Raw genomic sequence first — 14,362 nt, 5'->3', positions numbered from 1 at the left:
TGCGATATTGGAGATTATGGAAATTATTGAAGATTATTCTCGCGCATTGTTATTTTGTTATTTAAATGTCGAAACGCGTAAGAAATTTTCATTTTTTTGCTAGATTAACGCAATACAATCCACGTGTAACAATGTTACACATTGCAAATGCAGAGTATATCGATAGGATAGTATAAGGCGGTGTAATTATTTTCGTCGGGGTTGCACGCCGTTTGCCATGACTGTTATGATACACGGCTGTTTCTGCAACAGCAATTGCAATTGGGCCACGGCTAGAACTTAGTTCATTAGCATGGAATTGACGCAATAATTTGCTGGAGGGAAATGCGGATTGGTTAACCGTAAACTTGACGAAAGTAGCGCGGTATCGTCAAAGCGGATCTTAGTTAAATCGACATTTGCACGTTGAATGGAAGAAGGTTAAAGCAGATTGTTAAAAATGCAAGAGGAGTAAATATAAGAGGAAAAGAGAGAAGGACTCTCTCTTTTCGACTAGGACGAAAAGAGAAAAGAAGCTCGATTAAATTTCGCAAACAATTCACTCTTTACGTTAGCAGCGATAGTCAAATTTAGACAAGAACTTTAGTTTTGTATCATAAATAAATCTATTAGAAGTTTTCCTCTTAAGGAATTAACCTTTATTGCAGACTGATATTATAGAATATTGACTGAAAGAATAAAAGAAGAATATATTATTAAGAATCAATACGTAATAATGGAATTGATAAAGCATATTTGTGGAACGGAAGATATTTGTTATTTCGATATTGAAAAATTCTTTTCTTTAGCTTCTTTTCTATAGTCAACTATAGATATTGCACAAACAGCTGAGAAGAATGTTGCTTGAGAAAACGTGCTGTCAAACGTGCTTCTTGAATGGAAAACGATGTTAACACTCGGGATACAGTGACCTTAGTGTGGTACTATAAATTTTCGCGGTGCGATGTTCCAGCAAATTCCATAACTCGAAGCTATATTTTTTTCATATGATTGCCAAAAAGATGCAATTTTTCCTCAGGCACTCCATATATGAAGTTGATTATAGCCCAGCCTTTTTTACGAACCAAAAATAACCGATGTTGTATTCAAGCTCGCATGAGACTGGCACGTAAGCTTTCCCTAGACGCGCTGAAATATGTAAATCCTATATTTATACACTGTATGTAAGCGACATAACCCGCTCGGGGGAGAACAGGAGGAACGACGTAAGCAAGGAAAACAAGGAAAATGGTGACACTGGTGCGGAATATATGCAACGTCAGCGCAAGTTATAGCTCGTTCGTCTTTGTCATGCCCATTGTGGCACTTAGACGGCTCTCTTTGTCATCAGTATGGCACACTTTCTCGGTATACTTATGGTTTTCATTGTACGCAACTCTACTGGTTGAAAAAGAAAATATTATATAATATATGTATATATATATATATATATATATATGTATATTTTTATATGCGTTTGTATATGTGCAGGATGCTCAATGCAAAACGTATGATACAAAAATTGTCTTGAAGCTCTCTGGTAAAAAATGATTGCTTGGTTTCTTTGGATTTAATATGTATTTGACGAGAAATATATCAGTGAGAGAGAAGTACGAGTTGGTTGAAAAGGAAAATATATCACCTTGATTTACAAAAAACTGTTTATGATACCGAACGAAATTGAATTAAAAAGTACTAATAAATTTGTAAAAACCTCAATAACTTTAAATATAAAATTAATTTAAAATAAAATGCTATATACTCTCTTAAAAGTATAAAAATGATTATATTGAAATAAATTTTGCGCTTTTTTACACTTCTTGTTAATAGAGACTGAAATTGTTTGTATATAATTCTCTTTTATTTTATTTACACCTTCACTCTCTAAATAACAACGCTATTCAGGAAGATATAGCTGGAATAATTTGTTTTAATTTGTAATAATTTTTACATTCCTATATATAACGTTTCAGATATTGTTCTAGAAATTGTAAGCTAAATAATAACTTTTTATTTTGTGTAACATGGATTCTAGAGAATTAATTATATATCAGAGAGAGAATCATGCTGCTACCTTTGCATTCCCGGATAAGCTGTCCAAGTGAGTGACAATAAATAAATGATTTTCTCAACGACATTTCACGCGCGAACGACTCACGCAATTAAAATTCGGTCCGGTCTTCGGTCTTGCAATTTATCGCTCCTGCAATCCGTACAAAAATGCCGGCGACCCAATTCTGAACTAAGGATTCCTACAAATCGCGACGCTATATATTCCTCATATCGATCCCCCGCAATACGCAGACCCGATAAATTTTCCGCGAGATCCGCTTTAATGCGATCGGCGACGAGTTCACCGCAGCTTCATATATTCATGTTACAAGACGAGATACTAACAGGCAAACGCATATACGGTCATCGTACTAGCTTTTCTGCCGCAGAGAAAGCAATTTGGCAAATAAAACTAAATTCAGATCCGCATTTTCGAAACAAATATGAAATGTTTTACGTCGTACATTTTTAGAACTAGAGAATATATACCTCATACATCGAGTATACTTTGTAATAAGTTTCAAAATTAGCTGAAAAGTGGAATGTTAATTCATTGCGAAATTCAAAATCAATTTCCATTAGAAGAGCTCTCTAGCGTTTCAGATAAAACGAAGTTACACGAAGTGGCTTTTAAGATCATTTCATATGCCGTTTTATATGTCGATCTGTACTTCTTGTTAAGCAGCGTACATTCTCCGGCGGTGTATTTGACGCCTGACCTATTTTGCACGAAAAGCGAAGCCGGCGTGGTTGCATGGGCCGCCATCAGTGGCCCGAGTCCTGAATAAATAAACCGCGTCACGTGGTGGTGGGCCACCTTATCCTTCCTTTTATCTTGCCGTTCTTCCACACCGGCTCTATCTCGTAATTAATTTCGTGGATATACAGCAGCCCGGACCTCAGCGGCCTTTAGAGACGGAAATTCTCGCCCGATCGTTTAAGACGCGCGACTCGCACCGAAAAATACTTTGAATGTAAATTTGGTGGCCCATTTGCAAATTGCTCGACGGTCCTTCCACGGCTTTTCGTTAATGCGCGTGGCTAATGGATTTGGATTAGGATACTGCCTAAAGTATTTACACTGTTGTGCAGAGTACCTCAGAAGAAATCGGGTATTTATTTTAAGTCGCAATTATTAGAAGCTATTTTAAAAAGAACAGATATTTTCACAGTAAATAAAATAGAAAGTGATCAATTAACTCTACATATTCTTCATTTAATTGAGTATAAATTATAAAATGAATGATTGTAGCAATACATAGGTTTATCTTGAGCTTATCTTGAAACCTAATTATCGAGATAATACTTGTTGCTACGAATTAAGAAATTTAATCCAAGAAATTTAGCTAAAGCAAACTTTGGTTCAAACTCTGTATATAATTACTGTTTTGATCTTTACAAGGCAAACGCGCGCGTGTTAAAATCTTCTCACCCTAAGGACTTCTCCCTCTTCTCCAATTTGTCGAGTACGGGCTTAATAAGAGCGCCGGCTTTAGACACACCCTAAACGACACCTTTTGATGTGATCCTTTACTCTCCTTCCTTCGTATAAACTCAAGTCTCAATATATAAACTCAACATATATGTATTTATAATAATATATACAGTGGATCTTGTATCCGAGGTATATTTATTTTTTTGCATAAGTTAGAAACAGAGAGCAATATAAATAACATCTTGTAAAATCCAACGAACTATTTCAATGTAAAAAATTTTTCTCACATTACAAGTATTGAAGTGAATGCTGAATTAGTCGATATTAAATTTATATTCTTGTCGCGCGATGAAATTTAAATTTTTCTTTCTTTTATGTCAGAGCAGTGGAATGCTGAACGTGTTTCGCTGTAACGCCGCGATATTTAAATGTTTGAAATGTTTGGATCTATTTTTCACATTTCTTGTCGCTTCGGGCTGTTGCACAATCGTCCCTAAAAAATCGAGATTATCTAATAGTCGGTATGTTTTTGCCTCGCAGTGGGAACTACAAGGGCCGTCTCGGTCTACCCTACGTGGCCGGACAGCCGTGCAGCATGTGCAAGGATCACTGCATGCGGGACGCGCTCTGCACGAACGCTTGCTACCACACAGATTTGTGGTCGAACTGCGCTGAACTGGTCAAAACGTTCGGCTCGTGGGTCTGCGAGACGGATACTAAGGAGGGCCGTGAACGCCGAAAGTTCTGCGGCGCCACGTGCAACTGCAAGGACAAGATCTACTACCATCACCAAGGGTAGGAAGGCTCCTTGACTTCCGCGTTTGGGTCCACCGTGTTGCATGAATAATTTAATCGCTCTGCAAAACTAAACTCAAACCTGGTGGGTGTGACGACGGCTAAACGGCTGCAGATCGTTTAACGGGGGATCGTGTTGTTTTATTGATGAGCTCGTTTGTTTAGTGATGAGAGCTGGAGGAACGCTCGCAACGTTTCGAGCTAGGGCATCGAGAGAGACAGAGAGAGACAGACAAAGCGAATAGCGAGTAAACGGGGATAATATGGAAATATGGTAGATGAAGTGATTGTGGAATTTGTGTGCTATCTGAATCTCTGGGGCCTAGATTTCGCGGATTCTAGGGATTGCCCCCAAGTCTATGCAATAGATCAATAAATTATATACCGCAACGATCTAATGACTGCACATGATCATTCGATTTCAGATCCCAGAGATTTCAAAATATGATTCTTAATTGTTGTAATATAATCCTTACATTCTAGGATTCTGAATTTTACAATCGAATGTTCAGGATCCTTGGAAACTTTACGAATTATCGGTGTAAAACTCGCATCTGTTTATCTTTTATGATTTGAATAAAATCGCATTTCTCGCGAAGTAACAATACATTTGCAAAAAATATCAACCGTATATATATAATTTTTAATTTGCTAAAGCATTATTTAATTTAATATTTGACTTGTTTGCGTGCTCGTTTCTTCCAATAATGTAAAAACAGATCAAAAGAGAGAAGCTTAAATAGAAATGGATTAATTTTTTGCAGGTAAATTTCGTGTGCCGTCTTTAAAATCGAGATTAATCGAGATGTTTTACATCTCACGTGTCTAAAGATGAACATGATTTCGTAATTAATATGCACGCACATCATGCACGTCCGCAGAAGAACAAAGTTCCACTGGGTTTGAAAAGTTTTTTACCTACGCTTAGCTTTTTATCAACAACTCTTTAATCTGCTTGCTCTTTGTAAAGATAGAGTTTTTAGTTACATTGTATGCAAGATAATTCAGAGCGGCTATCTTTTTATATCTTTTGAATATCTACAAACAAATAATATCTGAGAAAATCTTTATCGCTCTTGTATTTTATTATAGCATACAGAGCACAGCTTGGTCATCTGTACGTCAAAAGAAGAATAAAGGCTAACTCTACATTTTATATTTTCGTAATTATTTTCACATTTTTTTTTGTATTCTTATAAACCTGCACAAAATAAAACTTAAGACATAACGGATTTCATTAGTTTAACGTGACTGCCGGCAAATTATATTTTTGGCTGTAAATATTTACTCCATTATAAAAGATTTTGCCTCAAATATTAATTAAATGGGTAATCAAAAAACTCATTTAAATGGATAAAATAATAAGCTAATTGGATCATATTTCTTTTTGTAAATCTAATCGTGGAATCTTACCCATATATCTATATCATATTTTTTGCCTAAAACAATAACAATTTTAAATATCATAAAAATTGTAAATAAATCCGGTGGGTAACATATCGAAACTGACAATTATTAGACGATAGACGTACTTTTAATTTTAGCTAACTGTTAAGAGGAACAATGTAAAAATTAATCTAAGCTTTGAGAAAACGGTGTGTCGATGTTTCTTGTCGTGATGTAACGATGGAACTTTCCTTTAGCAATTAACAATAACGATAACAATTATTTTTATCTTAGATTTAACAACAACGTGTTCACGCACAGTGCAATATCGGATGAAAGCAAATCGGAATTGTAAAGTTAACTCTTTACCGCATAATTTCTCTTATTACAATTAAGAATATATTTTAGATGAGCAATGCGGTGCGTTTAGAGACATAATTCTCTTTTCTTGGAAAAAATTTGTAAAGACACATATCGCGCGATGTCAAAAGCGCATTATCTATATATTATCTTCATAACAATATGATACGTTTATTATGCAAAACGAGAATTTTCGGCTGAATTATGAGAAAGAATTCTAGCAACAAAATGCAAATTTTTATCAAATAAAAAAGATGCATTTTCCTAAAAATGAAATATTGCAAATATTATATTTATATTATATTATATTATATATAAATATTTTATATAAATAAATATATCTATTTGATTTTTGTAAAAAGTGAAATGTTTAATATAGCGCATCGTAAGGTTTGATGAAAAATCATTGTTGTTATTTTTATAGAAATTGAAAAATTAATATTGTGAAATACGTACCGCAATGATGCGGTAAAGAGTTAAAATAAATCATAAATCATAAGACACATAATCAATAATACGCGTCGAGAAACAATGCGTGTGACGAGAGTGGCGAGCGTGATTGATGATAATGTTAAGTACTTGTCGGTAATTAAGGAGTTCGTTAAAGAGATATAATAGTGAATGTAACGGTACAGCTCCAAATAAAATGTTTAAACTGTAATACTTTTTGTCCACTTACAGAATAAATATCCTGTAAATATTACATTTCCCTGAATTTCATTATTTACTTAACCGCATATTCGAATAGCCATAATCTCTCGATATTTGTTTCATAAGCGTTTGAATAATTCATAACTGTGATATTGAAATAATAGAATTTATCAATATATAATAAACGAACAACGTGCGCGTAATATCAAAGGAGTTTAAGCGCCTCTTAATGCCTAATAAATTAACGTATATTGTTGAATTTTGACAAAGCGTAATCGTATTCTCGATCAAGAGAATGAACGCATGGTTGGTCGGTTACGGTGCGTTTAATCGCGCCGTAATATTTATTTGTTAGGGAATCGAAGGATTAAGCGGAATTATGTGGCGAATAAATCGATGAGAGCTTTAAGGGTGGGAGAGAAGGGAATCATCCCCTAGGTCAAGAGGAATGTGCAGTCGGTGAATTCGAGTTAGCGGTGAACCGAGTGCATAGTCTTTTTGCTTCAAAGGGCTTAGGAATGCTTTTCAAACTGTGTTCGGGAAACGACAAAATGGCGCTAGTGCGAACTTCGTCAGACTTCCAAATAAAGTGCCCTGCGTTGAGATTTTACGTAAAATCGTAAATGTCTTATTAAATTAAATCTAAAATTTAGACTTGTACCTAAATTTAACAAAAAAGAATCCTAAGTGCCAAGATTAACAAAAAAAGATCACAGTCACTGCAGTGATTCTAATTTGGATAATCTATCAGCGAAGGGATTAAAAACCAAATAAACATTTTTTTTACAAAAATATATAACATCAAATCATTATCATAATATCAAATAATGCAGTATTTAAAAAATTTTTTAAATTTTTCTTTGTCAATGGGCGAAATCGACTGCCTAGAACGATACAGCCATCAATTTCCGGCGTGGTATCAAAGAATGCGAGCAAAAATCGATTTGGCCGTGGCGGGCCCCGCCAAGTGGAATAATACCCGTTCGTCGCGGAATTGGGCCGATTCGTCCGCGGGCTGACGACTTCAGCAAAGCCGAAAGGCCCGTCGACACGGATTCCTTTGAACGTACCCGTCGAAAAGTAGGTAGGACCAAATAGCAGCGCTATTTCCGTCGCCGATAATGCCGCCACGCGCTTTCGTCAAAGATCGGTGATCGCATTGTCGTGAACGAGCAATTTCCTTCCGTCCGTCTTTCGAAGGTTTTTACAGGAGAAGGGCGATTGAAAAATCGGCCAGTCGAAGCGAAAAATTCGTTCGCTAAATTTAATCCTTTTTGTAGTTCTTTGAATTCTAGAGTGTAAGGGTATAACCCGGGGAAACAAAGAGTGCCGCGGATATAATGTAGGAAGGTCTGAGAAAACGTGAGAGAAGCTAGCGGGTTTTATTTTACAAATTGCTTCAAGTCCACGGAATAATTTATCCGCCAAGTATTTTGCATGCATATAGTTATTATTTTGCTACATTATACGTATAAAAGTATCGAGCATCAAATGTTTCTCTAATAAGCACTACATCAGGGAAACCTAAAGTAAAAGATAAAAAAGAAATTGCTTCGATGTCGAGACATTGATAAAAGTTACTTAACATCAAAAACTATATTATAGTAAATAAATTAAATGATTCATAACGTATAATAGATAAATCTTGTTTTTCGATTAATTTTAAGTAAAATTGTGCTTTAGCAGTAACTTTTCATTTCAGCAAGGTTTCATTAATAATAATATTTTTAAAACATTTAAAGCTTTATTGTGTAAAATTTTGTTCAATTTCTAGTCTAGCTCTAGAAGCACTATTGTGTAAAAATTCAAAATTTTTTCCAGAACAAATTGCGGATAATAGAGAAAAAGATTTTAGGTGTGTAAATATTGTAAAACTTGCAATAAAAGAACACTGCAATTATTTATATCACGAATCTTGGCAATGTATTAAACAATGCAATAGGCTTATGATATACGTGATTCAGTGTGTGTAATTTGCAATGACTTCGCTAAAGCAGGTGTTACTACAAGGTTGATTTATGAACACATAAATTATATCCGGGGCGCTATCATTAGTTGATTGATAGCCAGTAATTATACTGTAAAGTAGCTATGAGTTCAGCCCTAATTACTTAGAAATGTAACGAAATTCTCACGCTGACAATGTGTTAAATATTTTTGAAATTCCATATTAAAAAATTTATTCGCATGAGCAAAGTTAAATTATATTGCTATTATTTAAATTATTGAAGAATTTTCCATAATTTATTACCAATAATATGTCAATTTTAATACAGTATAATGTATCCGTGATACATCGTTAGAATTATTCCAGCATTATATCAACTGTCATATATAATAATTCAAATCTTAAAACTATTAGGAATAAAAAACATTTCATTTCATGTAAAATTAATTTTTCTTCCTGTTAATAAAATTAATATTTTAATCAAGGATAAAAGCTATAGTTTTTTATTTCTACTTATTACAGCAGAATTAATAACAAGTTGCATTTTGTAGGATTTCATTAATAGCAAGAGAACATGCCATGCTTCATTAACAAGTGAAAATAATACTTTTCACGGTACAATGTTTCTATAGTTCCGTATCGCATAATATAATTCAATTACTCAATATCCAAATATTATACAAACCATGTTTTCTTTACAATATGCGTTCTCGATGTTTACATATGCAAATGTTTACATAGTCGTAAACAATTGATCGGAGTGGAGAGCACGTAATTATTTAAAATTTCACGCAATTGCGCTTGGCGTATCCCGATTTGTTATGTTAATTGAATTCCTTAAGAGAAACTGGGACATTAAATTTTATCGAATACCCGGGCATCTCGAGCATCAGATCGATAGCCCGCACAAGCAATTTTGTTCTTATTTCTGACTGCTGTAGAAGTGCATTTATCAGAAGCTCGTTTATCGGAAGAATAAAGTGAAATTTCGAAAGAGATCCTCAGTTTGGTACATTTATGATATTAGAATGTATATCATGTTATACAAGTCTCTTATACACATGCAGCCACAAAAGAAGTATTTGCACGTTTCATCCCATCTTGTTTGAAACAATTTTATATGCTAAAGAATATTATTGCAAATATTTTTTGTAATACGCCGTTTTCATTCGTATTATACAACAAAAATTAAATTAAAAAAATACATATTTGCCACACACACACACACGTTTCTTTTTTATACAAATTATCTCGAAGCAAATGGAGTGCAAGCATTCTTTTAATCTATTGTACGATTTCTCGCTTTCAGGGGTTCATTACCAGATTTTAACTTTGTAGATCTTTGGACCCACATTGTCTTAAATTTATAAATCACTAACAAAGACTCGCTTACAAAATCTTGCTTCTATATCTATATATACCAATAGAGAATATCTTTGCGTAAAAGTATAGATTTTTTTGCGTATAGTATATGTGCGAGTAAAGTTTTGTATAATTTATCGAGTGCTGCATGCAATAATCATGCGTTTCAAAAAATAACAATATTGGGAAAAGATAGCCTAACTAGATGCACCTGTAGCAGCAGCATAAGTATTAAGAATCGAAATTGTTACTATCCACGCTCAGGCAGTGACGAGGGTTTTTCGTCGAGAGGGACGGAGGAGAGGGCATTCGATATTTTCAACATTTCGCCGACGTAATATCTTGCACGCCGACAAGCGGAACCGGAAACTAACCGGTAGGACGAAGCTGACGCAAGCTTCCAAGTCAGTGAACCTGGACCATACTGAGCCGCTCTACTCACCGTGGACGCGCGGCACAAGGTAAGTTTCTCGCAGCGACGGAAACGCGCAGTCAGCGTGAATCTGCCCGGGGCGTAAATCAGCATTTCATCGACGAGTTCGAAAGCGAAAGCCGCATATCGACGTCCGCGCGTGAATTATCAGATCCATTTTAGCCGACCGAGCAGAAAGTTCCAGCTTTCGGCGAGTCGCAAGCGGATCATGTACATTGCATGAGAAAAAAGAGAGTTTCTCTGTGCTCGTAACATTGTAATTACTTCAGTATTTCAAGTAAAAGAGAGAAAACGTATGTCTAAAAATCTGATTTTTCAGAAGAGCCATATAAAATAAATTCTGAATTATGAATGCGCGCTTTGGAAACAAATCGAATAAGTAAAAATATAAAGTGAAATTCAGTGGTATACGACACAAAATTTCTAAAATTTGTAAAATAATATAGAAATCTTTGTTTATCTTCTGAGTTTTATACATTAAAAGACTAATAAGATAGTGTAATTTCTATATTATTGAAAGACATGGAATCTTTTCATTAATATGATTATTTTGACGTGCTCTGTATTATTGGATCTTCTGCAGATTCTAGGATGCGGCAACTTTCGCGATTTACATTTTGTAGTCTCAAACGCTACACGAAAAATTGTTTATGACGTGCAAAGGCTACAGTAGAGCCAAGCACGAATTCCCACGAACATATTGATGCCCAGGGAATGAGGAGAATCTGAATCTTTTGAATATAGCAGAAGAGGGTAGGTTGTTGCGCGATAGCCAACTTGGGAGCGGCGAACTCGTTTCCGGATACGGCAAATTCCTCCACGGCGAAAAGGAGCGATAAAAATGCTAAGCGCAGCGGAAAGATGAGATGTAGTCTTCCTCATCCCTCTTTTTTTTCCGCTCGTTGCGCTACACGGGGTGTGCGGTAAAGGAGTGTTATAAATTTGAGGCTGTAGGTAGCTGGATCTGCAAAACGTAGAAAAGTTTCTTTGATCCTGCGGCCCAAAAAATCGAAATCCTTTCAGACTGTTGGATGCCAGCTGGAGTAGCTAGATTCTTAACTTTAAATCCTCGCGTGTTAGATTCTTAAAACTTGCAGCTATTCGGATTCTAGAATGCTTGACACTTTTAGCTGTTCCATCTTGTCCTCTCTTGTGCCTTTAGATTCTATATATATTCTGTAGATCTTAAGATATTCTTCCTAAATAATTCTAACACTTAAATCTCCATGTCTTATGATTTTTCATCTAGTTTTCATCTTTTGAATATCAGTTTTCTACAACTCTTGCATCTATGAATAGTGCCTGTCATATCGAGTTAAGGACGAGCGTGACCGCCAATATGTCTGCACATCGCGGCAATATTTCACGGCAATGAAAACTGCCATACAACGACAGTCGACAGTGACGAGCGGCATTGACTGATGTTGCTGGAAAGTCAACGCGACGTCTTTGAGTAAAAAGCTCGAAGCTGCTTCGTTTACGAAAGCGCGAGGTCGACTTCGTACCGCGAAAGTTCACTAGCGTGACGCAAGTTGCAAATTGTCGGAATTTGCCAAAATTAGGTCGGCACTCGCGTTAAATCGCGAGAAATTTTGTTGACACCTGCGGCTACTTTTTGGACTAGTATATTTAGAAATGCGGACAATGGAACATTTTGCGGTTGTTTAACAAACGAATGCTTTTATCACATTGTTTCTAATTGGACTATTTTCTAGACTATTTTTTGCAATATGTTACTACACTAACTTTATTTCAAATAAAAAAAATTTATAATCGACATGTGAAATGTGATATTAAAAAAATTTGTAACTAGTATATTACTCGAACAATTTCGTGATCTTTTCAATAAATAAATATAATTTTTTATGTACGTAATTATATAAATATATAATTTTTGTTTAAAGTCAAAGAATATCAATACAATTATTTAAATATTTCATATAGAATGCGCTTCTAATTTTTGAGCTAGTTATAACATGCACAGCAATGACTGAGAAGCGACACGTTTTCTTTTTATGCTAATTAATCAGCATGTCATTCGTTATTATATAGCTTTCAGACATTTTCTCGAGCTAAGTAAAAGGCCAGTTCCATTGCGAGCTTCTTTTACCTCGAACGTTTCTTTCTTTTATTCATTAAGTACCGCTTCGCGTAAATTATCAGAGCTTTCGCGGAGCTTTAACGCTTCCGCTCGATTTACCCGTTCGTGGCACTTTTTCGAGAGAGCAAATCAGATCGTGTTCAGCAATGGCTATTCTAGAATTTGTATCGTGCAAAAACATAGTTCAATTAAGGAAGGACGTAGTATCTTTCTCAGTAAAAGAATTGCATGCGAAGAAAGTTATTGCGTGTATGTTAGAACCATATTATATAAAATCGATTACGGCTATTTCTCCTTATAATTAAATTGTTGATTAACTTAGATAAGATACTTAAGAAATACAAAAATAATATATAAATATATTCTTTAAAGGACTTAAAGAATCAACTTTTTCTAAACATTAGTTTAAAATAAGATTAAATTTATTCAATGTTAAAAGCTGAAAAAATCGTGACAAATGAAATACAAATAAAATATCTTAAAATCAAACTCTTGTTTGTCAAACATTTTCTCCATGCCATGGCTATATTTTCATCGTTGCACGATTTTGTGGATTTATTTGTATACCTATTTTTCTCGTGTTTTTCTTTAACAAATCTATCACAAAGATAAATAAAAAAAGATATTTCTCATTTACTTTTGAGCTACATTAAATAATTAAAAAATTTGTTAATTAATTAATTTTTTAATCCTGCTTTCCTTTGCGTTTATTTTTAATTAACAGTCACGCATAAAATATACAAAAAATGTATTTTATATAACATTAAATAACGTAGCAAAATATTAATAAATTACAAAGAATTTTACAAAGAATTTACTATAAGCTTTATTGCAGCTATTATAGGCAATATTAAATTCTGTAGCAATTAGATGCGAGATATGTGAGCTTGCTTTTATAATGATTAGAGAAATATATGATAATAAAATATTAATAAATTACAATAGCACAAAATCTCATCTAATATTATTCTCTATAATAAGTTTCACACACATAGACTTTAATCAAATTAATTTTATCTAATCCAAGCACATGCTGTTAAAATAGTCATTGAGAATAATGCTCGCTACAATTTTTCAATCATGTTCGATTTTAATTTGGCATAACACAGTTTATTTGAATATTTTTATTTTTAAGTGACAGAGAGAGAGAGAGAGAGAGAGAGAGAGAGAGAGAGAGAGAGAGAGAGCGCGAATGTTGCAATAACAAATTTTTTTTATTATACACAAAAACATTTAGCATTTTATACAAAAATTATGACAATATATTGTTGTTTTATATCTTAGAAAGCGGTTACTTATTCAAAAGATATATTAAGTAATTAATATCATTGCAGTGCATTCCACAGCTTTTTTCATACATTTATAAAATTTAAAAACGATTACGAAATTCGATATTAAGCATGAAATTTTTAATACCAACCTTTATGAAATGTCATTAGGGATTTTTTGGTCATATGGTCAAAATTCTACGGTTCGTGTTTAATTGCCGTGATAATCAGGAAAATGTGTTATCACGCGATTATGTAGGTTATACATATATCCCTAGAGTAACGAGTCGCTGGTGTTTTCGCAACTGATGTCATTTTATCGAATTTTGAAACTGAATTAATAATTTGCGCTAATTAGTGAGAGAAACAGTAGCGTCGTTTTCATCAATTCCCGGCATATTTACTAATACGCTGCTTTACAGACACTCTCATTTTCGGCGATCGCCATTTGGATAATTGATTAATTTAATATTGTTGTCGCTTATCAAAACACTATTTTAATTAGTATCAGACAATAATATAATTAATAAAATCGTATAGAACCTGTATTCTTCTTGTTAATTTTATTAACGACATATATCCGTAAGTACTC

General features: G+C 34.1%; 1 protein-coding gene across 4 annotated transcripts in view; it reads left to right on the top strand.

Annotated features, from left to right (window-relative positions):
* The window catches only part of LOC139810329 (cysteine-rich secretory protein 1), a 50,567-nt gene extending 43,857 nt beyond the window's left edge, over positions 1-6,710 (top strand). For all 4 annotated transcript variants that reach the window (XM_071773764.1, XM_071773762.1, XM_071773765.1 and 1 more), the window contains 2 exons: positions 4,007-4,261; positions 5,354-6,710. In XM_071773764.1, coding sequence (XP_071629865.1) covers positions 4,007-4,261; positions 5,354-5,405 — 307 coding nt within the window. In that variant the 3' untranslated portion in view covers positions 5,406-6,710. The remainder of the gene's footprint in view (positions 1-4,006; positions 4,262-5,353) is intronic.
* Positions 6,711-14,362: the final 7,652 nt, after the last annotated feature.

Source organism: Temnothorax longispinosus, chromosome 3 (assembly GCF_030848805.1).
Source record: "Temnothorax longispinosus isolate EJ_2023e chromosome 3, Tlon_JGU_v1, whole genome shotgun sequence".
Taxonomy (NCBI): domain Eukaryota; kingdom Metazoa; phylum Arthropoda; class Insecta; order Hymenoptera; family Formicidae; genus Temnothorax; species Temnothorax longispinosus.
The sequence above is the reverse complement of the archived record's forward strand: the minus strand, read 5'-3'. Positions and strand labels throughout refer to the sequence as shown.